Here is a 22,137-nt window from a genome sequence, read left to right as displayed (position 1 = left end):
TTTAAACTTTCTGTAGACTTCGAAATTGCATGCACTTTTACAATCGTTTTTATTTTCTGATTATAGCTTTTTAACTGTTGTCATGACAAGAATATCAATTTCTAGCAAAGTTTTTTTTATTAGTTTTAAATCATTCAGCATAGTTTATATTTCTTGTCAAGCGCTTTTAATAAATTAGCACAAGTATTCGGAACTAATATTATCGCCACTTCATGCAAGTCTTTACCGTTTCAGGCTTAGTTCGTAAATTATTATTTTAGGTAATGTTTAAACGCCTCGTGGTTTTAAACCCGTGATAAGACACGTGCTGCGAGTTTTTTGAACGGCTTCGAAAACATTCCTGGAAAAGCCTGTGTCAATAGCGTTCAAAACAATTATGCTTTTGTGAACGTTGGAAATTAACATACGAGAAAAACACCGCATACTAATGAGGAGTGTTTTAACAGCTGATAAAACACCGCATACTGATAAGAAGGAGGTTTATCAATATAAAGTCACCGCACGTGATGTATTATCGACCATTTGATGGGCTTATGAATTATTAATGAGTTTTTCAATTTGGTAAACGATAACTTTTCTTTTCTTTTAGCTTAGTCCCAGTCCACACGGCATCCACACGTACAACATTTCCTTTCCTGATGGGCCTTTTAGTCCACACGCATTCGGTCTGACAAAGGTCGGCGAAAACAACTTTCCAAAAACGCTCTTCAGAGTGGAAATGTTTGAAAAGTTCTCGTGTATACGACACCTTAAAAAGTAACTTTTCGAAAACATTGGCGCCACGAGGTCGAACTTAATGGCCATCGTACTCAAAAAGTTCAGTTTTAATTCGGTGGCCATTTCACTGGATGCGTGTGGACGGCTAGCAAACGAAAACGGATCCGTGTGGACAGAGCCTTACGTTAAACCCCCTTTGGACGAATAAAAAATATATTTTTTTACATCTATAAACCTGCAACTAGAAATAAAAATTTTATACTTTCAGGAGTTGGTTAATGGCAAAATACTCCGAAGACTGTGGGGAAAGCTTTATCGCTCTAATTCGTTCTAATCCAATAATTATAAACCGTCCTCGTTCTCTAAACTCTGACCGCGACTGGCGAGCCATCGGGCCGCCGATCCACTAAAATATATACCTTTAATAATAGGCCTTATCACAGTTTGTCTGTATAGCGAACCAGCCGTGAACTGCTACTAAAAATAGTTCGCGGGAAAAATTACAGACAAATGTACGGAAATTTCAAAACACGACTGGACGCTTTGTGGCACAGCTACATCCCTCCAATTTTTTTCTTAAAATCTTTTTCCTAGTATCAAAATTTTCCAATTCATGAATTTTTCAGAAGCGATGTTTTATGAAAATTATTTGACATCGCATTTCCATACAAAATGTTATTTCAGACGTGTTTGCCTACTCATCAAAATGGCGTCAAAAACCGTGATAAGGCCTATTAATACTCGTTCTTTAAACCCTGACCGCCAATGGCGATGCACTTAATTTTAAACCTCTCTCGTGCCTAGCCGCCGAGCCACTAAATTATAAACCTTACTCGTTCCGAGCCGCCGAGCCACTAAATTATAAACCTTACTCGTTCCGAGCCGCCGAGCCACTAAATTATAAACCTTACTCGTTCTTTACGTTCCGACCGCGACTGGCGAGCTGCCAATTCAAAATCATCGGGTATAAAATACTTCAAGCAAATTACTGAATCCTTATTGGCTGTGTAAGGCTCGTAAGGTATTGTGGTAATATGTACCGCCGCCCTCGTTTACCGTACGGTGAATTTTAGGGCTTAGTGAATGAAAATGATATTTAAACCTTCGATTCGTCTGATTTTTGTTCGCTGGTCTGTAGTCATTGTGGTTTGATTTGTTTCAACTAAACAAATCTGGAGTTGGTTTATCGCCGAAGTTTGAAATTATCGAATTTCAACAATAGATTAAATTTTCAGGGCTGAATGTTCCCCGTGCAATACATTTTCCTTGATTTTTTTCGTGTTTTGTTTTGTTTGTTTGTCTTCGCGGATTGTAAAAACATTCACCGTTGAACTAACAATAATAAAAACCATTAAAAATCCCCAAAATTTCATGCCTTATTCGGGAAATGACAGTATCGGTAAAAGGCAGGTTATCACAATACTACAGGTAAACGGCAATTAATGTATCACTCGAAGGTAATTTCCTGCCATAATTAAAAAAAAAAACTACATATATAGTACTATTTGTAGACGTTGGCTGCAGGACTTCCACCTTGATTAAATTCATCCTTTCCCGATCTGTCAATATTGAAGTACTTTAACAAAGAGAAAAATTCACGAAATTTTAATTAATCCAAATCAAAAAGTTAATCCAGCATTAAATGTGAAACATTTTAAAATGTTATAGCAAAGCTTTGGGAAAAGATGTAGCAGTTTAGTCTTAGATGATCTTCTTTTGCCATTCTTAGAATTAACATTAAAATTTAGAGAGATCTAAAACTACGACATTCGCCAAGTTTGACAGAAAATGCAAAAGGGAGGTGTACGGATCTATTCAATTTCTATTTCCGGCAATATTAAAACATCAAGTTAGCTTTCCGTCTGTGTGCAGCACATAAGGCTTTCCGATTTGTTTGATCACTATTAATCATAAGTATAGACCGGTAGCTCTCTTAGCGTTAAGCTTGTATACATTTGAGTTTACCACTCTCGAGTTACCAAAGTTGGACGTGATCAGAATCTTAACTCCGTTTGTTCACTTGTGGGAACTAGCACGGAAGTTTTCCAAATTTGATTGATCACTTTTGATCACAATGATAGACCAGAACAAGCTGTATAGCCTTAACCTTTGCGCCTACGTCAGTCAGATGTAAGTTTGCCCGCGCGGATGTTACAGTTCGACCTAGTAATTAGCATTGCAGGCCGAACTTGTTTTGGAAGCTCGACTTTCTCAAAGTCCCTTTTGTGGGGAGTCCAGTCAGTCTCCTGGCGACTCGTCGATCAATCTTTCGGTGCATAAGAAGAAGATTTGAGACAAGTATATTTGGAAGCCTACTGTCGCCTTTTAATATACCTTTCTTTCCTAGAATCCAAGAAAATTATCGCAAAAGCAGTTGCTAAAGGTATGTCTATTCTAAAGTGCTGCTTACATTTCTTGATTTCCGTCGTAGCCGTTACCGTATTAGTTTCAGTTGGATATTGAACATTTTAGATACAAACTGAACTGAATTATCTCGCAAATCTTATCTCACCAACAATTTCAAAGCAAAAAATCTGATCTCAGCGTGGTTTACGTTAATCATTTAATCAGCCTCCGGGCGAAGTAAGAACAATTCATTAGGGCTAAGCCAAAAATTAATATAGCATAAGATTGAATTTTATATGGCTTGTTTTCCAAATTTTCTATATTTTTCATCAGTGTAAGTTTATTTTTATAAAATGCGATGTGATGTTGTATAAATTCTCCAAGGACACTCACTGAGAATATTTAACCAAAACCATAAGTAAAATCCTGTTCCCTGTGCTGTTTCCAAACTATTATTGCTTTATGGCCATTTTGAAAGCGTATTACAGTCTGGTTTGTTCATATTCTTTAGCTGAAAATTGATGTCGCGGAAAATCAGTGAGCCAACGTCGGATCGGATCAGTTCCGAGCTGCCTGATTCGTTTTCCGAAAATGCTAACTAGCCGTACTTCGCACTTTTAAGCGTTCTCGTAAGACACATTTGCCTCTCCGAAAACAAAACGTGATTAGTTTTCCAGCGTTTTGAAAGTTTAAGGTTACATTTCGTTAAAGAAAACTTCAGTTTTCCATCTCAATTTTTTCCGAATTTCTGAGTCACTTCCAGTAGACTGGAAGTAGACTGGAAGAGTATATTTCCAGTCTACTTCGTTGTTTTTCTTGGTTGGATTTTTGAATGAAAATAACAACTGGGGCGAACACATTTTCTACCAGAAAAGAAGCGTGGCGTGGCACTGATTCTTTCTTTACCGTTCTAAGGTTTTGTTATTTAATTTTTACACCGAACAAGCTTGCCAATACTAGAAGGAAAACCCCGGGTTTTATTAAGTATGAGCGTTCTGTTGACTTTCAGCCAGTGATGGAACACGTCAGTGGTTTTCTAAGCCGATCCTTGACTGGCAGTCCATATTAGAAACTCCTGCTTCAAAATATATCGCTTTTTGTTCAAAACTGGATTACTGTATCATGCAGTTCCAGGGATTTGATTGCCTTAGCGGTCGTGGTATATGAGCCATGATACCATGCCCGAGAAATAGAGACCCCACTAAATTGTCTTCTGGTTGTTCTTGCAAAGCGAAATCGGCAAGATCTATCACAACAATTATTCTCCTCGCGCTTGTTGGATATGAGAAGGACATAAGATGATTATAGCCATCGTTGGTTATCTATCATCTCATTTTCAACGCGCGCTCGTGGAATTATTATTAATTATTCATACAGATAGATACGAAGTTTTTTTTTTCTGGAAAGTACACCACTCGTAAAATTCACACAAAATTACATCCGAAGCCTGAGTGGCTTATTTTCCATATCCTCACTGAAGAGGATATTGATGGCGTTATTTCCCGCTTTTTCAGGTTGTTTGTGTAAACAGTCAGTGAAAAATGGCGATCGATCCATTTTTCTATATAATAAAAAGAAACTATTATTTTAATCACCCCTTACCCCGTTCGTAAATTATTGTCTTTACCAGTCGAAAATAAAATTCATGTCTTCACGCCGCCGTGTAGTATCCTCTATATATTATTTAGAGTTTTAAGATATCAGTTACGTATCGAATCTGTAAAAAAATTATGACGTACACGGTAAATGGAAATACGACAGGACGCCATTCTCAAGCCATTATCGTTACTATACCTTTTTCAAATCAAGTACTTCGCTTAGTATGACGCGGAAGTGTTTGCGACGTAAAAAAAAATGTGATTTTTGCCATTGTTTCTTCAAATTGCAAAAACATTTTCCTGCAAAAAATTTTTCAGCGAGACTTTTATTCCGCAAATGTATAAATATCCAGCGATGAATTTTCTAATTTCACTGAGGAAAGTAAACTGACGATTACGTACTTAAACGTAAGCACCCGGCTTTGACTTGTGTCAAGAAAAATGAACTTAAGAGATATCCACTGAATTTCTTTGCAATATTGTATTTCTAGCGCATGCTAAATTGAAATTTTAATTATTCCCTTTTCCTCCTTGCTCTTATCATCATATTATTACAATTTCCATTATCTTAATTATTGCATCCTTATTTTTAGTATGTTTATAAATACCAATTAATCCTGAAACTCCCCCGGGGAACGATTAATTCGACTCATTTGTATTTGCATTTGAAGTCAAGAACACAAGAGCTTCACAACTGGAGCGCCAAGTGAGAACTTGGTTTTAGCGATCGAGTTCACACCTAACCCTTCGACCGGTCACTTTTTTAAAATTAAATTGCCGGGCCAGTCAACTTTTCCGACTATCCTCCCAAAAAATATTTTTCATGCAAACCCCCCCACTATTTAACACAAAACACCAAAAACGTCATCACTTTTCGGGAAAAAAAACAATCTCCATAGGCATACTATGTCCTTTTAAACTTACCAAGGTCTAACCGATTTTCCGTCTCTTTACGATTTCCATTATCCTCAATATTATTTCTCGAGCTTTTTCACGTTTTTACAGGAAGATAAATCATGTATTGTGAAATCATAGGTTCTTATATGCGGGCGTTTACTGTATCTTAAAAATGCCCCCACAGATTTTTTCTGTTAAATTACAAGCGGTTAGAGTAAGAATTATTTTCGATATTCGCGCAAGTTTTAGGTTCAAGAACCGAAATCGTTGTTAGATAAGAAGGCTGAATCTTGGTCAAGTTTCAGCTGTTATTCGCTTTCTCCGAACAAGAGTTTTATTTTGTTTGTCCAGGTCTATTTCACTGATGCTGTACTTACGACTGTTAAACATGGCATGTTTACGAACAATAAGTGTAACCAATTGCCAGGGATATGAGTCTGACGGACAGCTAATAAGTACAGAAGGACTCGATAGAACAGACATAGCGAACTTCCAGCCCGGTTGGGGAGGAAGCTGAGATTTCGTTGCGATTACACAATCAATTTCAGCCCCGGTGCAATTGAAATTACATAGTGGAAAAATACAATTAAGATTAAAGGTTTTCATTGAAATCACAATGATTTTGTTAGTTTTCTAAAAAATTGTGTATTTTGTATGCAAATAGTTAAAAAAAACCAAGGGTTAAGAGAGAAATCATTCTACTTTTATGCCAAGGGTTGAGCCGATTGCATGTAATGGCCGGAGAGTTAGTTAGTGTATATACGCGTCTGAAAGCGTTTGAAATCTTATATCAAACAAGAGTAAGAGTGTTTAATCTTACTAAGTTCATCAAAGCTTCGCTTCTTTTTTTTTAGCCCACATCCCGGCGTTTAAAGATGAGATGAAACACTCTTTCGAGTGCTTGATATAGCTCCTAAAAATCAAAACAAAATTTCTCCAAATTTTATGATAATGAAGTCCACGTTTCCAAACCTCCTTCGAATTCACGTAAGTGGTTTCCTTTGTTTCCTCGTCATCAATTATAAATGAGTTTGAGAAGTTAAAATGATCGATCAGAAATGCATCTTTACAAACCTAGCCGACATGAATGAAGTACCGCTGGTCGACATGCAACACTCTTAAGACTTTTTTCTAAAACAGTCGTGAACATCAGGCTTTTAGGTTAATACTCTCTTTTATCATTTTTATCCTGAATTCGAAACTTTGTCTAACTGATTTTTTGGAGGAAATGAGCAATCCAACATTTTTTAATGCAAATCAGTAACAACTGGAGTGTGGTTTCGTCACGGCTGAGCTGTGGAGTCAACAAAAGTAGATTGTACGTACATTGTATTGTTTCTGAGAAAGCCACGTGGACAATGATCATTCCGGAAAGTTCTGTTTCAGGCGCGCAGCAAGACTAAAACAACTGAGGGGGCTCAGCAAAATGGTTAAAAAAGATAACTAATTCCCCCCCCGTCACCCCCCCCCCCCCCCCCAAAAAAAAAAAAAAAATAGACTGATTAGGGAGTTTTAGATGCAACGAGAACATAAAAAAAAAACAGAAAAAAAGTAGATTTAGTAAGTAAAACAATAACTTTGCACCTGCATCACACTTTTTGGTACATTTTTTTTGCTGTTTCTTTTACGTGGACCACCATGTGAAGTTTCCTAATTTCACGTTTGAAGGAGGACGTAAACAAACGACGACAAATTTTCCTTTACTCTTTTAAAATTTGGTTTTAACCGGGCAGTAAGAATCCGACTGTGGGAGAATTTTTTCTCTGCCTCTTGAGAGGACATATTTGTGTGTCTTTCGACAACGTGCGAACACTAAATTGTCATACGCTACGGAGGTCTAAGGACATTAATTTTGTATTGCTATAAATGAGCGGATGCCCTAGAAAACAAGTAGTTTATTTTAACAGCTTTTAGGGCTTAAAATTGGTTGATTTCGATCCATTTTGGTTCTTATTTCCAATTCACAAGGTAGGAGTGCCTTTTTTGTTGTTGTTGTTGTTGTATATAAAAACAAACTGTTAGCGAAGGAAACTGAAAGGTAGTAAAGACATTTTTAAAGGGCTGTGAAACGGCATTTGCAGCGTCAGAGTTTAAGACTGATTGCTGCACATTAATTTGGTTTAATTATTTATTTTTTGGCAAATTGTTTTGTAACTTCCAAAAATTCTGGGGGGGCTCAAGTCCCCCCTGCCCCTCCCCCTGCTACGGGCCTGTGTTTTCAGGTGTCAACGTAAAAACACGAAAACAGCGTTTTAGAAAAATTTCCAACCTACATAGCGTTTTCGAAAAGTTGTGTCTTTGGTGATCCTTTTCACCGAGTGGACGTGAGGTCAATTCATAAAGAAATAGTTGCGTTTTCAAACGAAAAAGGATAGATGCGAACAGGGTGTAATTTGGAATAAGGAGCGTGAAGTTACTTTACATGACGTGACAATATACTATTTAATTTTCATTTAGCCTCTTTTTCAAAGCGAGGGCCGTTGTAGCGCTTTAGTATGGCACTGTAAGACTCATATGAGACTCGTGCTTATATCAGGCCTCGATTGATTCGGTGAAAAGCGAAAAAAAAAATGAAAAGTGATGTTGTTTTTGTTACAAATGATAACTGAGAAATTCGTTTTGAAGGGAAAGCTGATGATTCAAGTTATCGTAAAATTTGTGAGTGAAAAAACGAATAAACTGATGGTTTGTTTGTTTGTTTTTGTCTATTTAACTCTTCCCACATATACATGGTTGTTTTTCCTCTGTAGGTTACTGATAAAAAAAGCCGAAAGATGAGAAATTGTTTTCTTGATCAAATTCAGTTCATTACGAAATTTCATTATTTGCGCCTTTAAAAACTCAATGCGCTTAAAATTATAAGAAAATCGCAAAAATACTGTACATTTAAAAAAATGAAGTCGTTGTTAAAAAGCTTTTTTAAGAAAAATATTTTTAGGGTAGCTTTAAAAGCATGCAGTGAAGAAGCGGCATTTTTTGGAGTGTTATCTTTTATTTGGTAGTTGGTTCGATAAACAGTTGGTGCACAATAAGAAAAGACGCGTTGGTCATGCCATTGTGTTGATGACTGGAGTGTTGAAAAGGAAGTTCAGTAGAGTAAGAGCGAAAAGGAAAAAAATAACTCAGTGAGGCTAAAAGCAAAAATATTAATTTTCCCATTTAAATTGTATTATGTTTAGGCTTTTACCTTTATGTTCTCTAAGTAATCATGAAAACATAGGAAAAATTTTCCGAACAACAGCTTTACTTATAATGCCTTATTCTTTCTTTTTCTTCATTTTGCTAAATTATTCAAGGTTTCAATTAACCTCGGAAAGTCCCGAGTAGAAATATTGTCAGTGGTTGCCTTTATTGTAATTGAAAATACTCAAAGATCAAACGCGCAAGTTCACATTAAAGTAAATTGATAATTGGAAGTAATACATTAAACACGACGAAGAGTGTTTCATCTAATTTCCTTACACCTAGGAGTGGACTTAAAAGACTGGCACTGCCGAGGGTTTTCAGTTCTTTTTTAACCAACTTTGAGGTGTTTAAAAATCGGATGAAACACTCTTTCGAGTCTTTGATGCAGCTTCTCAAACTATTAGTAATTCTTGGAGAAATTCAAATCAAATGCTCACTATGATAATTAAGATCACATTTCCAAACCAGTGATTTCCTTTGTTTTCCCTTCAAGAATTATTGATGATTTTAAAAAGTGAGACGTGTCATTTAACGTTAATCGATTCACGTAGAAAAATATATAGATATCACTGTAATCCTAAAAAAGAATCAGTTGAGGTCCAACTGACGCGAATGCCCCGAAATTTTCCTGTTCAGTACGCAGAACAACTAAGGAAACCATAAGGTAAGGCTAAATACACTTTATTTTGACTAAATTATTCTGGATATATACATTACAGTCAACAGCTTCAAATATGTAAACAACCTTGTCTCAACGTGCTACGATTGGGCTGCCTGTGGTCCAATTTACAAGTAGTAACTCCAAGTTTGTAAGCATGGAAGCTCCCCTGTTCAAACAACGACCAATTAGAATTTCTGTTTGCAAGAAATTGTCGAAAAATCTCCAAAAGCCAAAACAGGGGGGCAATGCTTTTAAAATAGCTTTTAGCTTTTATTTTAATGTGCACACTTAAGGATTTACCGACCAACGTAAAACACAGGATATAATGGACATTGCCACCGGAAAATACTATACTTTGAATTACTTCCATGCATTTAAAAGTTCACGCAACGGGGCAGAATAAAAACTGGGCTTAACTCTACTTAAAGGGAAAAGAGATAAAATTTAAATGAAAAAACTAGTAAAGCTTGTGAAAATATACCGTAAAGGAGCAGATAATAAGCCAAAGCGGACTATAACATAATCCCCTTCTAAAATTCAAGCCTCTAAACACCGAACGTTACTCGAAGAAGGCGTAATATCATTTTATCTCAACTTCATGTCTTTAGACCAAAGCCCACAAGATCCAGTAAAACTTGTTACCTTTTCGCATCTAATCAAGCGCACGGCTTCAGTATCAGAGAAGTGGGCTAAGCGGTTCATTTCGTTGGATATTTAGGCCTAGTTGGATTTAGTTGTAATGAAAATCTAAAGCTTTCCTCGGCAAAATGTCACCCCAGATTTCTTAACACTGGAAAACCAATTCCTTTAGCTTTCGGAGGAACAAACACCTTTTTAAAATGAGAAATTACTTCAGCCAGTATTTTAGCAAAGCTAAATTCCAGAAGTACAATTTGTTAATTTTCTTAAAACTTACCGCGACTTAAATTTTTACTGGCTAAAGCATCCCAACAGGTCATACTGCATTAGCTTACACAGTTATGCATGTTTTTCTTAAATGTTCTTGTCGAATGCCCTCCATTCCGATCGTTCATCATTGCACTGTGCACACATCTTCTGGCCAGGCTGAAGTCAAATCTTTGGCGATAGTTTTCGTCAACCTTAGCCGAGGGCTTTGTTGGTTATTGATTATCTGTTGAATGCGATCTAAACGTGTCACTTTGGTGGACAAATATTTTTCAACCAAATTTGGAGCCAGGTTTGATGCGGTAAGCTTTTGAGACAACTAGCGCGTCCCGATGAGGAATTCCCGGCCCAATAAATTAGTTTCTCGTTAGCTGACATAAAATCGTTCCGATGATAAGCTCTTCCAAATATAAGCTCACGGACCGGTAGGAGTTATTTAACTATTTTTTTAAAAGCTTTTAGCTTAGTGTTTCAACCTTTTTCGTCGGTCAACCCCGACCAATTTCAAAACACAAAATCTTTATAGTAAAAGCTCTGCCCGACAAAGTCCTTTAAATAAAGGAATCATGGTTTCATGTTCGGATTTCTTTGCATAATTAAATTCAAGTATTAATATTTCAGCAGAGGAAACTATTTGCTGATAATCTTGAACAGTCGACTTAAAATGCAATCTTGTCATACAACTTGAACAAAAGTTCGTAAGAGATAAAAGAGAAAAAAATTAAATTTTCATTTAAAAAGAAAATAATGGATTTGGAAATCGGTAGCTTTCTCACTTATTTTGTTTTCTTTCAGCTTTTTCCAGGAGAAAAATATCTGCTAATGTATTAAGGTCGTTAAATTTAAAAGAAAATCCATTTAACTTACTTTAATGGCAGTAAATGGAAAGCTTTCTTTTGATCTGCCTTAGATCTATAAAACATGGGGATCTCGCGTCATGACATAGCTAAAAACTATTTAAATGTAGCCGAAGATTCAGGTTTGCTTAACATTGGTCGAGACGAAAAGAGTTGTTGTTTATTGAGGTTCCTCAAGGTAAGTAAATGTTTCTGTCATCTTTTCCTCTCCAAATCGTAAAATGAAATGGCGGCATTTCAAATGCTCCTTCATCAGGCGATAATACCTGTAATATACGCATAGGTAGTCAGCAACATCACCATCTTTACATCACGGCAAAACAAGTTGTTGCATCCTGAGGAGAAGATAGCAAGTACTTTCGAGAGGTGTTGCCGAAGGTAACTGCGAAATGATCGAGGTTATGCATAAATTTATTGTCCTGAATTGGGTACGGCAGCCCTAAATATTGCCCCGCGGCTGATGATTTGTGCGATACTGCACTCCCGATTTTTGTCGTGCAAATGGAGATTTATTGGTGCGAATGCCCAAAAAATTTAAGCGGGCCGAGTCCACATGAACAGATAGTCCTGGCCAAGGTTTTCGGAGTGCTACACTTTCTGACCCTTTCTTAATTTAAGATCAGTTGGTTTTCCTAGAGCGATATTGATAACTTTCGACTTGTGGCCAGTCTAGGAGGTAATGTGCCCGAACGTTTGATTCAGTCACCACTGTCCTTCCTCCTCTGTTTGTTAGAAAAAATACCATTAAGGATGTTCTTGCATGTTAATAGCCCACTGAAAATATTTGCTAGTGAAATTTCTTTCCAGCAAAATGAGGAAAGTCAATCGCTCTTTTTAACATTTGTAAATAAATAAACCTTCATATTAATTTTTTTCAAGAGATGGTATTTAGTACAATCACGTAAATTTATTTATTCTTCCGAGATCTCAAAACCGATTTCAAAGTTGAATGCACCAAATGAAAGCTGAGAGATTAAATTGTTCAGACTTGTCATACCAAGAGCAGTACATCTGTGACACGATGCCAGTAAATTTCTGATTAAACTTCTGAATCGATTTGAAAGTTTAACGTGCCGCTTGATAGCTATAGACGCCCCTCGGTTTGAATCAATTTTAATGTAAAGCTTAGCTCTTGAAATATCTCAAAAATTCATGGACGCCGGGCGCCAGCTTATACCGCGAACACTTTGTAACAAAATGCAACAAATACTATAAAAGACCCAATCAATGCCCGGGGCGCCTATTAAATGTTTTACGATTTTGGGAGGCATTTTTGGAATAAGAGGGTTTGTTGGAGAGAGGAGTTTGTAATATAACATTGAACTTTAACTGTAATTCTTATAGACAATAGCTAACAACCGTATATAACGTGTAAGAAAATCAAAAGAGGAAAACAGGAGTTTACTCCATTAGTTTTCAATGTCAATGTCCAAATCGTCGTCAATCAGAAGTACGTTGCCTTCATTAGCCTCATCAATGTCTGAATCTGTGATTTCCAAAAATTGGGTTTGGGCGATTAATCTCTTCTAACACAGAAAGCTACGATTTCAATTGCACTGATATTGCCTCACAAGTTTCGCCTTTCTTAAGAATCACTGAATCTTTAGAACTATTTACAGCTACATTCAACCCACAAGCCTTGAATGACTTAACAATAATTAATAATAATAATAATAATAATAATAATAATAATAATTTATTCACTAATATTGCGCATTTTCCATGACAAGATGATCAACTGCGCATTACAATAATTACAAAAGCACAATATGTATATATATATTACGTGTGACAGCAGTATTGAAATGACGAATCCTCTTAACAGTTAGATCTTGAAACACGCCTCGACCAGGTGGTTAACGCCAGGATAAAAAGCCGAAAATTTACAAATATTCTTAGTACAGAGATGAAAGACATAAAGGAGCGCTATCCTTACTTTGAACTTGAAGTGGAACAGGATGTGATTTTTTTAATTAAGCGGGAACCCGAGAAATAAGCTGACGACTGATTTCACTCGTAATTGTGCTCTTTTCATTCCTTTCCGGGAATATATTTGGCTCAGATGAGGTTAACTGCAGCTGGTAGCCTTGTTTTTTTTTTTTTGGGGGGGGGGGGGGGGGAGGGGGGAGGGGGTGAAGGTTATTAGACACAGGGCGTTTCACAAAATTTAAATTTCAAGGGGCGTTAATTGAATATGTGGTGTTTATTAGAGAATGGGCGTTAATTAGGTAATTTACAATGTCCACCGAAAGGAAGTCTTGGGTGGTTTGACCATACCTAACTACATGTCCACGGGGTCAGAGCTCAACAGAGGATTATAGGAAAGCTGCCAGAACTCTGTCCAGACTTACCAAGAGAGTGTGGAACGACAGAAAGGTATCCATCGATGTCAACACCAAAATGACACTCCTTTACGGAATCGAGTCTTGAACTCTTTGCATGTCCGTCATTTTGAATCTCCGCCCATGGTTCCATTGTGGTTGTACATGTATTCTACTTACTAGTGATCAATTTGCATCATTCTTACTATGAGGTCGTGAACTTTTCATAATTAACGGTAGAAAAAGTTTTTTGTTTTGTCGGTGTTTCCAATTAAAATATTTTAATGAAGTTAATTTACAAAATCGATCCAGTCGTGCATAAGCTGATAGCTGGCGAGGCACCAAGCACTGTGTTGGTTGAGTTCATCAAAGATTAAGAATAATAAATTGTTTAATTATATGTGCAACTCAGGGCTATTTTGAGAAACAATTTTATCTTACCAAAATGAACTTTTTTTTTGTTAAAAAGAACACTTTGCTTTTCGCCATATATTTCGCGTGACTTCCTGCAGACGTATGATATAAGCTTATAACGGTACTTATAAAGAACAAATCAGAGTGCTTACCTGTTCATACCCAAGGGCACTCTATATAATAGCAACTTTTGGCAATATCTCTATTTCCATTATCAAATGTAAGCAATATTTTAATTTATAGACTAAACTTCCTTTTGATCGTCTAGCACAGAATATAATGAAACAAAAGATGCTTCTATAAGCGGCTTTTCTTAAAACGTTTGTTTCCTCACTGTTCGACATGTTTAATCCTTTCTTGGCTGTGCTTAGAACTTTGCTTTGTAACATTGATAGTTTTCATTGAACGTAAAGCTTGAAGGCATTGTTTAATCTTTTACTAGCAGGGTTCCAGTCGAGAGCTCAAACCGGATAAAAATCTAAAGTTTGATTCTGCAGAATACAGTCCTAATTGACAATGAACCCGGTTATCTCAAATTAATAAAACCCCTACTATTTCGAACATTGGGTTACCTTACGCTTCCCACGTAAAGAATCCTTATCGCAAGCTGCCGTAACGAGGATGTTGACTGAACTTCAACAGGAAGCATCCTTGCATGTTTGTAATTAAATTTGTCTTATAAATATTATTTAATTAGAGAAGTGATTCAATGACAGGAACATAAGTCTTTTCAAACTACCACACAGGGATTACTTATTGCTTCGTCATGCTAAACTAGAGAGCACTGCTGGATTGAAGTCTTGCTCCGGAAAGGTGCGTTTCTGATATTTTTACATCACATTTCACTTTTTTTACTTTTAATAGACAGCAAATGTGGCGTTTCTCCCCATGACAGCTCAGGCTGAAAATTGTTCATTTCAGTTGATCTTCGGCAAATACGACGGGAAAGGCAACGAGAACGTCAGAAAAGCATATAGCATAACTGAACCAAAAACGTACATGCATAGTTACACTTTTTGGTACATTTCTTTGCCGTCCGCTGCACGACTAGGACGCGAAATTACCGGATGGGACGTTGTATGGAGGACGTATACAAACTAGGAGGAATTTTTTCGACTTTCTCTTTTTTTATCTTGGATGCGGTCTCCAAGTGTTCAGTTCCAAGAAATTTCACCTACATTTGACATTAAAAGCGAGTTGGAATAATCGCGGCAACGTTTGAAGAAAACGCGAATTCATTTATTAGTTACGTATTCGCTGCCGTCAGACGTTGGTCGGCTCATGTGTCACGGTACTCTTCGCTGTATAATATGACAGTCTGTTGAAATACGCAAAGCTTTTTCGTGCCATAAGGAGGGTAATGTTAGGCATGAAAGATAACGTGAAATTTTCAGCCCGACTCAGTTGCAAGGGCTAATTGAACCTGAAATGAAATGACCAAATTTGCAAAATAAATTACATGAATGTGTCGACAACATGCAAGAACGGTCTGAAAATTAATAATATTTTCATGATAAATCTGACCTGTTTCAAATATAGTCAGAATTTTTCAGAATCAGAAATCGAATTTTGAACATTTTTGAACATTGATCCACGCAATTTCAAGATGAATAAATGAATGAATGAATGAATGAATGAATGAATGAATGAATGAATGAATGAATGAATGAATGAGGGATGCATTCTTGAATCATGTACTAACGGGTTTAATTTTCAATGTAGGGGGTATGCTTTATCTGGTTCGACTGTACTGTAACGACATTTTCCATCCTATGAACTTAAATATGGAATTAATCTTCCCATGTTGCTGAGCCTTTTGGTGACAAAACATGGCGGAAAACGCTTCCTAACGCAATCCAAATTTCTGAGGTGATTTAGAGGTTCAGCGAAATGAACTGTTAGTTTTTACTTCCTTCCCGTTGTTTTAAAAGCGATTTCATGTTACAAAACAGATTTATGGTGATCAGTTTGAGCAGGTTGACCAAAACATAGCAAACCCAACGTGATAGTACCCCTTTAAGAAAAGGTTGACTATTTATAGACTAAACTTCCTCAGTTAATTGTCTAGCAGAGAGTATAAGGAAACAAAAGCTGCTTCTAAAAGGCGGCTTTTTTCTTAAAACTAATTAAAATGGGAGAGAACGTTTGCTTTCTCCGTTCAACATTTTTAAATCTTTTCTTGGCTGTGAAAAACTTTGCTTTATAACTGATAGTTTCCATAAAACGTAAGGTTTGTAGGCATCAAGTTATTTAATCTTTTAACACCAGGAAATAAGGTTTACAGAATAATTGTTCCTGGCTTTTTCTGTCTTCAAGTTTGTTCAAATTCAAATGGCAACTGGTAATCAAGCTGCTGTTCTTTTTCGTTTCTCTTTGATCTTTGGTTCTTGCTTTTGTTTTTGCGCCTAATGTTTCCTTCAGGCAAGAAGTGGATGCATATGAATTAATCTTTTCCCTTACTGAAGGACCTGACTGCTTTAAAATTTCATGAGTAGTCCATTTAAGACAGTCATGCGTTCCTGGCAAAAATTTTTTTATGCACGTTAGATAACAGTTTGATTTAAATGCTTAGAAGGAAAGGTTACGCTTCTTTAATTACGTAGAGAAACCATGTTTTATGGTATAATAAACTGAGGTAATAAAATAGGATTTCGTTAACAAACAAAACAAGAAAGAAAACTACCGAAGTAATAAAAAATGTTATCTTTAAAATGTCTCACCTGCTTGCTTAAAAGCACCCGATAGATCTCAGCTTGAACTTCTTCCTTATAAATTTATCCATATGACTGCTTTCAAAAGGAAACGTTTGAACGGAAATCGAGATCGCAAGAAAAGCCATACCGCGAATGTTATGTAGCTGCAGTTGGTAAAATTAAGAGTTAATTTTAGATCCATAAGGGGCACCCAAAGAGAACATTTAAGCAAAACACTTAAAGTATTCACTCACTCACTCACTCACTCAATCACTCACTCACTCACTCACTCACTCACTCACTCACTCACTCACTCACTCACTCACTCACTCACTCACTCACTCACTCACTCACTCACTCACTCACTCACTCGCTCGCTCGCTCGCTCGCTCACTCACTCAGCCACTCATCGACATTCAAATCCTAGCAGTATGCAGGATGTTTGTCCCCTGAACCTAGTTTAACGGCCTTAGCTCCCACGAGTCTTCTGTAGCCCAGTGGTAGAGCATCCGAACTAGTAATCGGAAGGTCTTAGGTTCGACTCCTGATAGGAGCACTCGGAATTTATTTTTCCGAGTTTTACAGTGTTATTACTGAATAATACTTCATTCTCACTTAAAATATCGTCTTCTGTGTTGCCAAACCGTTTTGTGCCCTTCTGTACGGCATAGCTGTATAAGCTAATACAGTATGATCTTTTCGGATGCTTTAGCTGTAGTTTTAAGTCGTGGGAATTTAAATGAGGGAACGTAACGAAATCCTATTCTCTGTTATTCACGTTGTTGGCCTTACATTTGTCGTGATGAGCGTTACTTTGATGTTGAAATTCATTGAAATTCATTGTATGTCAGGTCGGGGAGCATTTTTCAACTGCCTGCTGTATTTTTAATTTAGCCTTTAATTCAACATTGCTGGGGCTTTTCGAGGGCATTTTCTTTACATAATTTTAACTCTAAATTGAATGTCGTCTTTCTTTTTAGAATGGATTAATAGATAGATAGTTTATTCACCTTAAAAACTTGCAGCCAAGAGCTGAATTGCGATAAGGTTTAGAAATGCAAAATTTCAATCGTGCTAAATTATAACTAATTAAAGGGCTTAACAAATAAATAAAAAGGAGATGATCTAACATAATTTACTATTCATAATTTACTCTTCTATCTTCCTCTTTAGACCTTACGAAACAAGTCTCGTGCTAAAGAGCCGAACGCCAACTGCCTGACCGTGACAAGTTTAAGATGGGACTGGGAGCGAGTCACTGCAAAGGAGTCAGTCCACCAATCGAGGTGCCCATTACTACTTTGTCTACAGCTGCACTGTTTTGTCTTTTTACCGTCCCTGGTAACCTGCTGATTATCCTGTCAGTCCTGTTAGACCCGAACAAGAATCTTCGCCGCACTCCTTACATTCTCCTCATTCTAAATTTGGCCATCACTGATTTGATTGTGGGTGTCATGGTGGAACCGTTCTCTATGAACACCCATTGGAGGGAGGCGCATGCCTTGTCAATTAACAACTCGTGGCTGTCGCAATTTGTGTACTTCATGTGCTGCACCGCCTCATTGCTTAGCCTGGTCATATTAACAATCGACCGCTACCTGGCCATTACCTCACCAATGTGGTACCATGTTAACATGACTAACACGCATGTGCTCTTGGGGTCAATCGCCATCTGGGTGGTGTCGATTGCTTCCAGTGGGTTGCTATTCGCAATCGGCTTTGTTACATACGCCTTCGTCTTCGCCAACTTGACGCTGTTCTGCACAATTTTCATTTTAGTTTTCTCGTACGTACGCGTGTTTTTGGCCGTCAAGAAGAACGTGAAGGAGCTGAACAGTTTGCACCAGGGTGACAGTGAACGGAATAGAGCTCAGGAGAGGAATATGCTGTGGGAGAAGAAGCTGACCAAGACACATCTGATAATGCTTCTGGCATTTCTGGCGTGTTATGGCCCGGCATGCATCTTGATCTTTCTAATGAATCTTTGCAGTGTCTGTAGCTGTGAGGTCATCCATTGGTTACGAGATCTGCACTTTGTTTTGATCACATTGAACTCTATGGTAAACCCATTCGTGTACGCTCTGAGGCTCCCCGCGTTCAAGGAAGCTTTCCGTCATTTGCTTCGCCCTGTGCTTTGCTGGAGAAGCGGAATAGTGGCCCCTGCTCCTGATGAAACACATTCTCAGTGAAACCTCGAGCTTTAAGGTGATGGTGGACCATGGCTGAGCACCGTCGGTTAGTTAGAAATGGAAATACGTACGTGCATGTAAATTTGTAATATACCGATCAGACATATCTCAGAACCTAAGCTCTTTCCGTAAAGCAAGGAAAACTAAAATAAAGTAGAGCTGAGAGAAGAGTAGAGTAGAGTAGAGTAGAGTAGAGTGAAAATGAAATAAAGTGAAATGAAGAAGTGTAGTGTAGTAAATTAAAAAAATAGAGCAACGAAAAGTACATCAAGTTAAGAAAAGTGAAGTAAAGTAAAATAAAGGAAAGCAAATTTTAAGTAGAATAAGTAGACTAAAGTAACGTAAAGTAAAATAAAAATAAACCAAGGCATAATCAGTAAAATAACGTAATTTTGGGCAACATGAAATGTTCAGTAAAAACCAGTAATTAGCTGTGTTTGCAAGGGCCACCGCGACAAAAATAAAAGTACCGGATCCTGTAGTGAAGGATCTAATCAGCAAAAAAATTGTAAAACAAATAATCTAAAAACAGAACAAGGCTGATTTCTCAGTCAGGGAAGTATATTTTCCAATATTTCGAAAGGCACGACCTTTTTTCTTCAGGGTATGTTTGAGACTGACCCTGAAGAAGAAAGGCCGTGCCTTTCGAAATATTGGAAAATATACTTCCCTGACTGTGAAATTAGCTTCGCCTTTTTTTAGATAACATGAAATGTAAATTTCAAGTAAAACTGTGTAAAGGACAGTTATTTAAATTTGTTTAAACTTGTACAAGCCAAAGCATAGGTCAAAAATAACTCAGTAGAATTAAATTCGAATCTGTTATTTCTAAAAATGAGTTTAATCCTGCTTTGAACAGCCACATCCTGAACAATTAATGAGGGCAACTGGAGTGGAGTCATCTTTGTAAATAGACTGAGTACGCGCAAATGTTTCGTCTGGGATCAGAACAGTCAATCTCTTGGTATTAAGGAAATCAATTTAAAAAGAGTCAGATAAGATATATGCACATGTGTAAATATAATTAGTAAATGCAAAAAGTCACATTTTCCCTGGATTGATTGAACATGCGCGCATGCGCACAGTCTTTACCCGTGGTTATAGATCAAGCTCGTTCCCAGAGCCCGCGTTACCCTTATCCAGCGGAAAGGGAAACGAGGACCTCTGGGATAAAGCGTTCCGATATGAAAAAATTTTGGTATCCGGTTTTATTGCGCATATGTCTGTCCTTGTGCGCATGCGTAGCAAGCATGGAGGCTATATTTTAGGAAGCATGCCAATTTCGTTTCCAGAGCCCACGTTACCCTTATCCAACGGAACGGGAAACGAAGATGAAGCGTTCCGCCATCAAAGAATTTGGGTGTCCGGTTTTACTGCGCATGCGGAAACGAGATTGGTATATAGATAGGTTACATTCATCCAGCGGAGCTCAAGCTTATTTTATGCGTATGGGGTGAACCTACACGGGTGCTCCGATGGAAAAAAATCGTTGTAAATAGCAACAAAAGGAATCGAAACTGTGAGTTAAATTTTAGTTAAGTAATACTGGACCAAAAAATAAAGAATGATGTGACATTGGTTGAGAGCTCTTCGTTTTTTAACATGTTTAAAACGTTTTTTCTAATTAGTCGCCTTGCGCTATTTTGTCCGTAGTTGTCCTACATTGCGAACCTAGGTAAAAAGCAAAAAACAATATCTTGCTTCTGCACTCTATTTTACTGTCACTAGTTTAGCGCAGAGCAGTAATTGCGCGGGACGCCTAACAGATCGAACTGGAATTTGAAAATTCAGTAAAAACCAGTAATTAACTGTGTTTGCAAGGGCCACCGCTACAAAATAAAAGTACCGGATCCTGTAGTGAAGGATCTAATCAGCCAAAAATTTGTAAAACAGATAATCTAACAAATAATCTATTGTAACTGTTTTAAATTGTAACATCTCTTGCCTTAGGGTCAGTCTCTAACATACCCTGAAGAAAAAAGGCCGAGCCTTTCGAAATATTGGAAAATATACTTCCCTGACCGTGAAATCAGCCTTGCTCATTTTTTTAGAATTTAGAAAACGTTGATTTTTGAGGAGAGGGGACAAACAGATAACTCAGAGTAAAAGCTCTCGGAGCGAGGACGAGAACCAACAACAAACTCAGCCAAAGAATAAAACCACTTCTGGTTGCTCAGTGCCCGCGTTTTGATACAGAGAGACAAAGTCATTGGTTCCAAAATGCTTCTGTTAATATTAGGTCTTCGGTCCTTTTAGATGGATAAAATCAACCAATACTAAAAACAAGAAGCAATTTTTCATTTACTATTTTTATTAACAAAATATCGCCAGCAAAGCATATGCAAAGTAATGTAAAGAAAAAAGGGCGCTATATTGCATTAAAACCAAACTATATCCAACTTCCTTCCTTTTATATTCTCTAAATTCAAAGATAACTCATGGCTTATGTAACAAGTCATGCCTTCTCGGTAAGACTTCAAACTATAACTCGAGATTCTATGCATTGAAGAAATGGGTCTTACACTGCTTGAAACCAAGAAGGCGATTCCACAGAATATTCCATTAGTGACATATACAATTACAACCTCTTCATTTTCCTTTTCTTACTGCCGCCATTAAATGCATTTTGAGCTGTTTTAAATTGAATATTGAAAGAAATTTCGCGTTTGCTGCGTTTCGCTCACTGCGCTCGCCCTTCTCAGCTTCTCAGGAGTTAATCTTAAGAAGTGTTTCTTCTGTTGTGATAAAGAGGTTTTCAATTGAGTATCGTAAAACCAAAACCAATGTAATTGTTCTGACCAATCACAACAGACGTAAACAGCAAAATGGACCAATCAGAACTCGAAGCAAATACGGGTAACCAGTGCCAAGCGCGGGAAAACGCGTGTGAGCGAGACACTATTGGTTTTAGCTTTGCTTCTCATTGGTTGAGAAATTGGCGCGAGTTTTTCTGGCCAATCACTGAGCGTAGTAAAGCTAAACCAAAGCAAACGCGAAATTACTTTCGACACTCACTTGAAAACCACTCTAAGGAAAAACACGTTTAGGGGAGGTGACCAAAAAACTGGTCGTTTATGTACATGAATCTTCCGAGGGCGGTAATTCAGAATTGATTATCAACAACTGTGCTAATTCAATGCCAGAGACAAGATCCCTTTTTTTGTTATGAAGTTCATGTCAGCTTTTCAATCAACACAAGACTGTCGCGCCTTGCGTTTGAATCTTGAAAAGCGGGCTATGGTGTTAAACTACAGAATTATCTAGAACTAACTCATTATGTTATTTTTAACGATTAACTTGACTATGGAATAGCGAAATTCCATCTTGAGTACGTGCAAAGTTTCTGTGCAAA

At 37.3% G+C, this 22,137-nt stretch overlaps 1 protein-coding gene across 2 annotated transcripts; it reads left to right on the top strand.

Moving 5' to 3' along the window:
• Positions 1-2,968: 2,968 nt before the first annotated feature.
• Positions 2,969-20,363, top strand: LOC146478105 (histamine H2 receptor-like). 2 transcript variants are annotated; one of them, XM_085112867.1, is made up of 2 exons: positions 2,969-3,100; positions 17,770-20,363. In XM_085112867.1, the coding sequence occupies exon 2, from the start codon at positions 17,835-17,837 to the stop codon at positions 18,783-18,785; it is 951 nt and encodes a 316-aa protein (XP_084968993.1). In that variant the 5' UTR covers positions 2,969-3,100; positions 17,770-17,834; the 3' UTR covers positions 18,786-20,363. The 2 variants fall into 2 exon arrangements, with proteins under 2 accessions (XP_084968993.1, XP_084968994.1); XM_085112868.1 differs by lacking the exon at positions 2,969-3,100 and adding an exon at positions 14,287-14,716.
• Positions 20,364-22,137: the final 1,774 nt, after the last annotated feature.

This window comes from Pavona decussata, unplaced genomic scaffold, assembly GCF_977016875.1.
Source record: "Pavona decussata unplaced genomic scaffold, jaPavDecu1.1 SCAFFOLD_67, whole genome shotgun sequence".
NCBI lineage: Eukaryota > Metazoa > Cnidaria > Anthozoa > Scleractinia > Agariciidae > Pavona > Pavona decussata.
This window is presented reverse-complemented; position numbering and strand designations above follow the sequence as displayed.

Bases quoted from the DNA above. Each gene is read 5' to 3' on its own strand.
- LOC146478105 (XM_085112867.1), top strand. From the start codon at position 17,835: ATGGGACTGGGAGCGAGTCACTGCAAAGGAGTCAGTCCACCAATCGAG.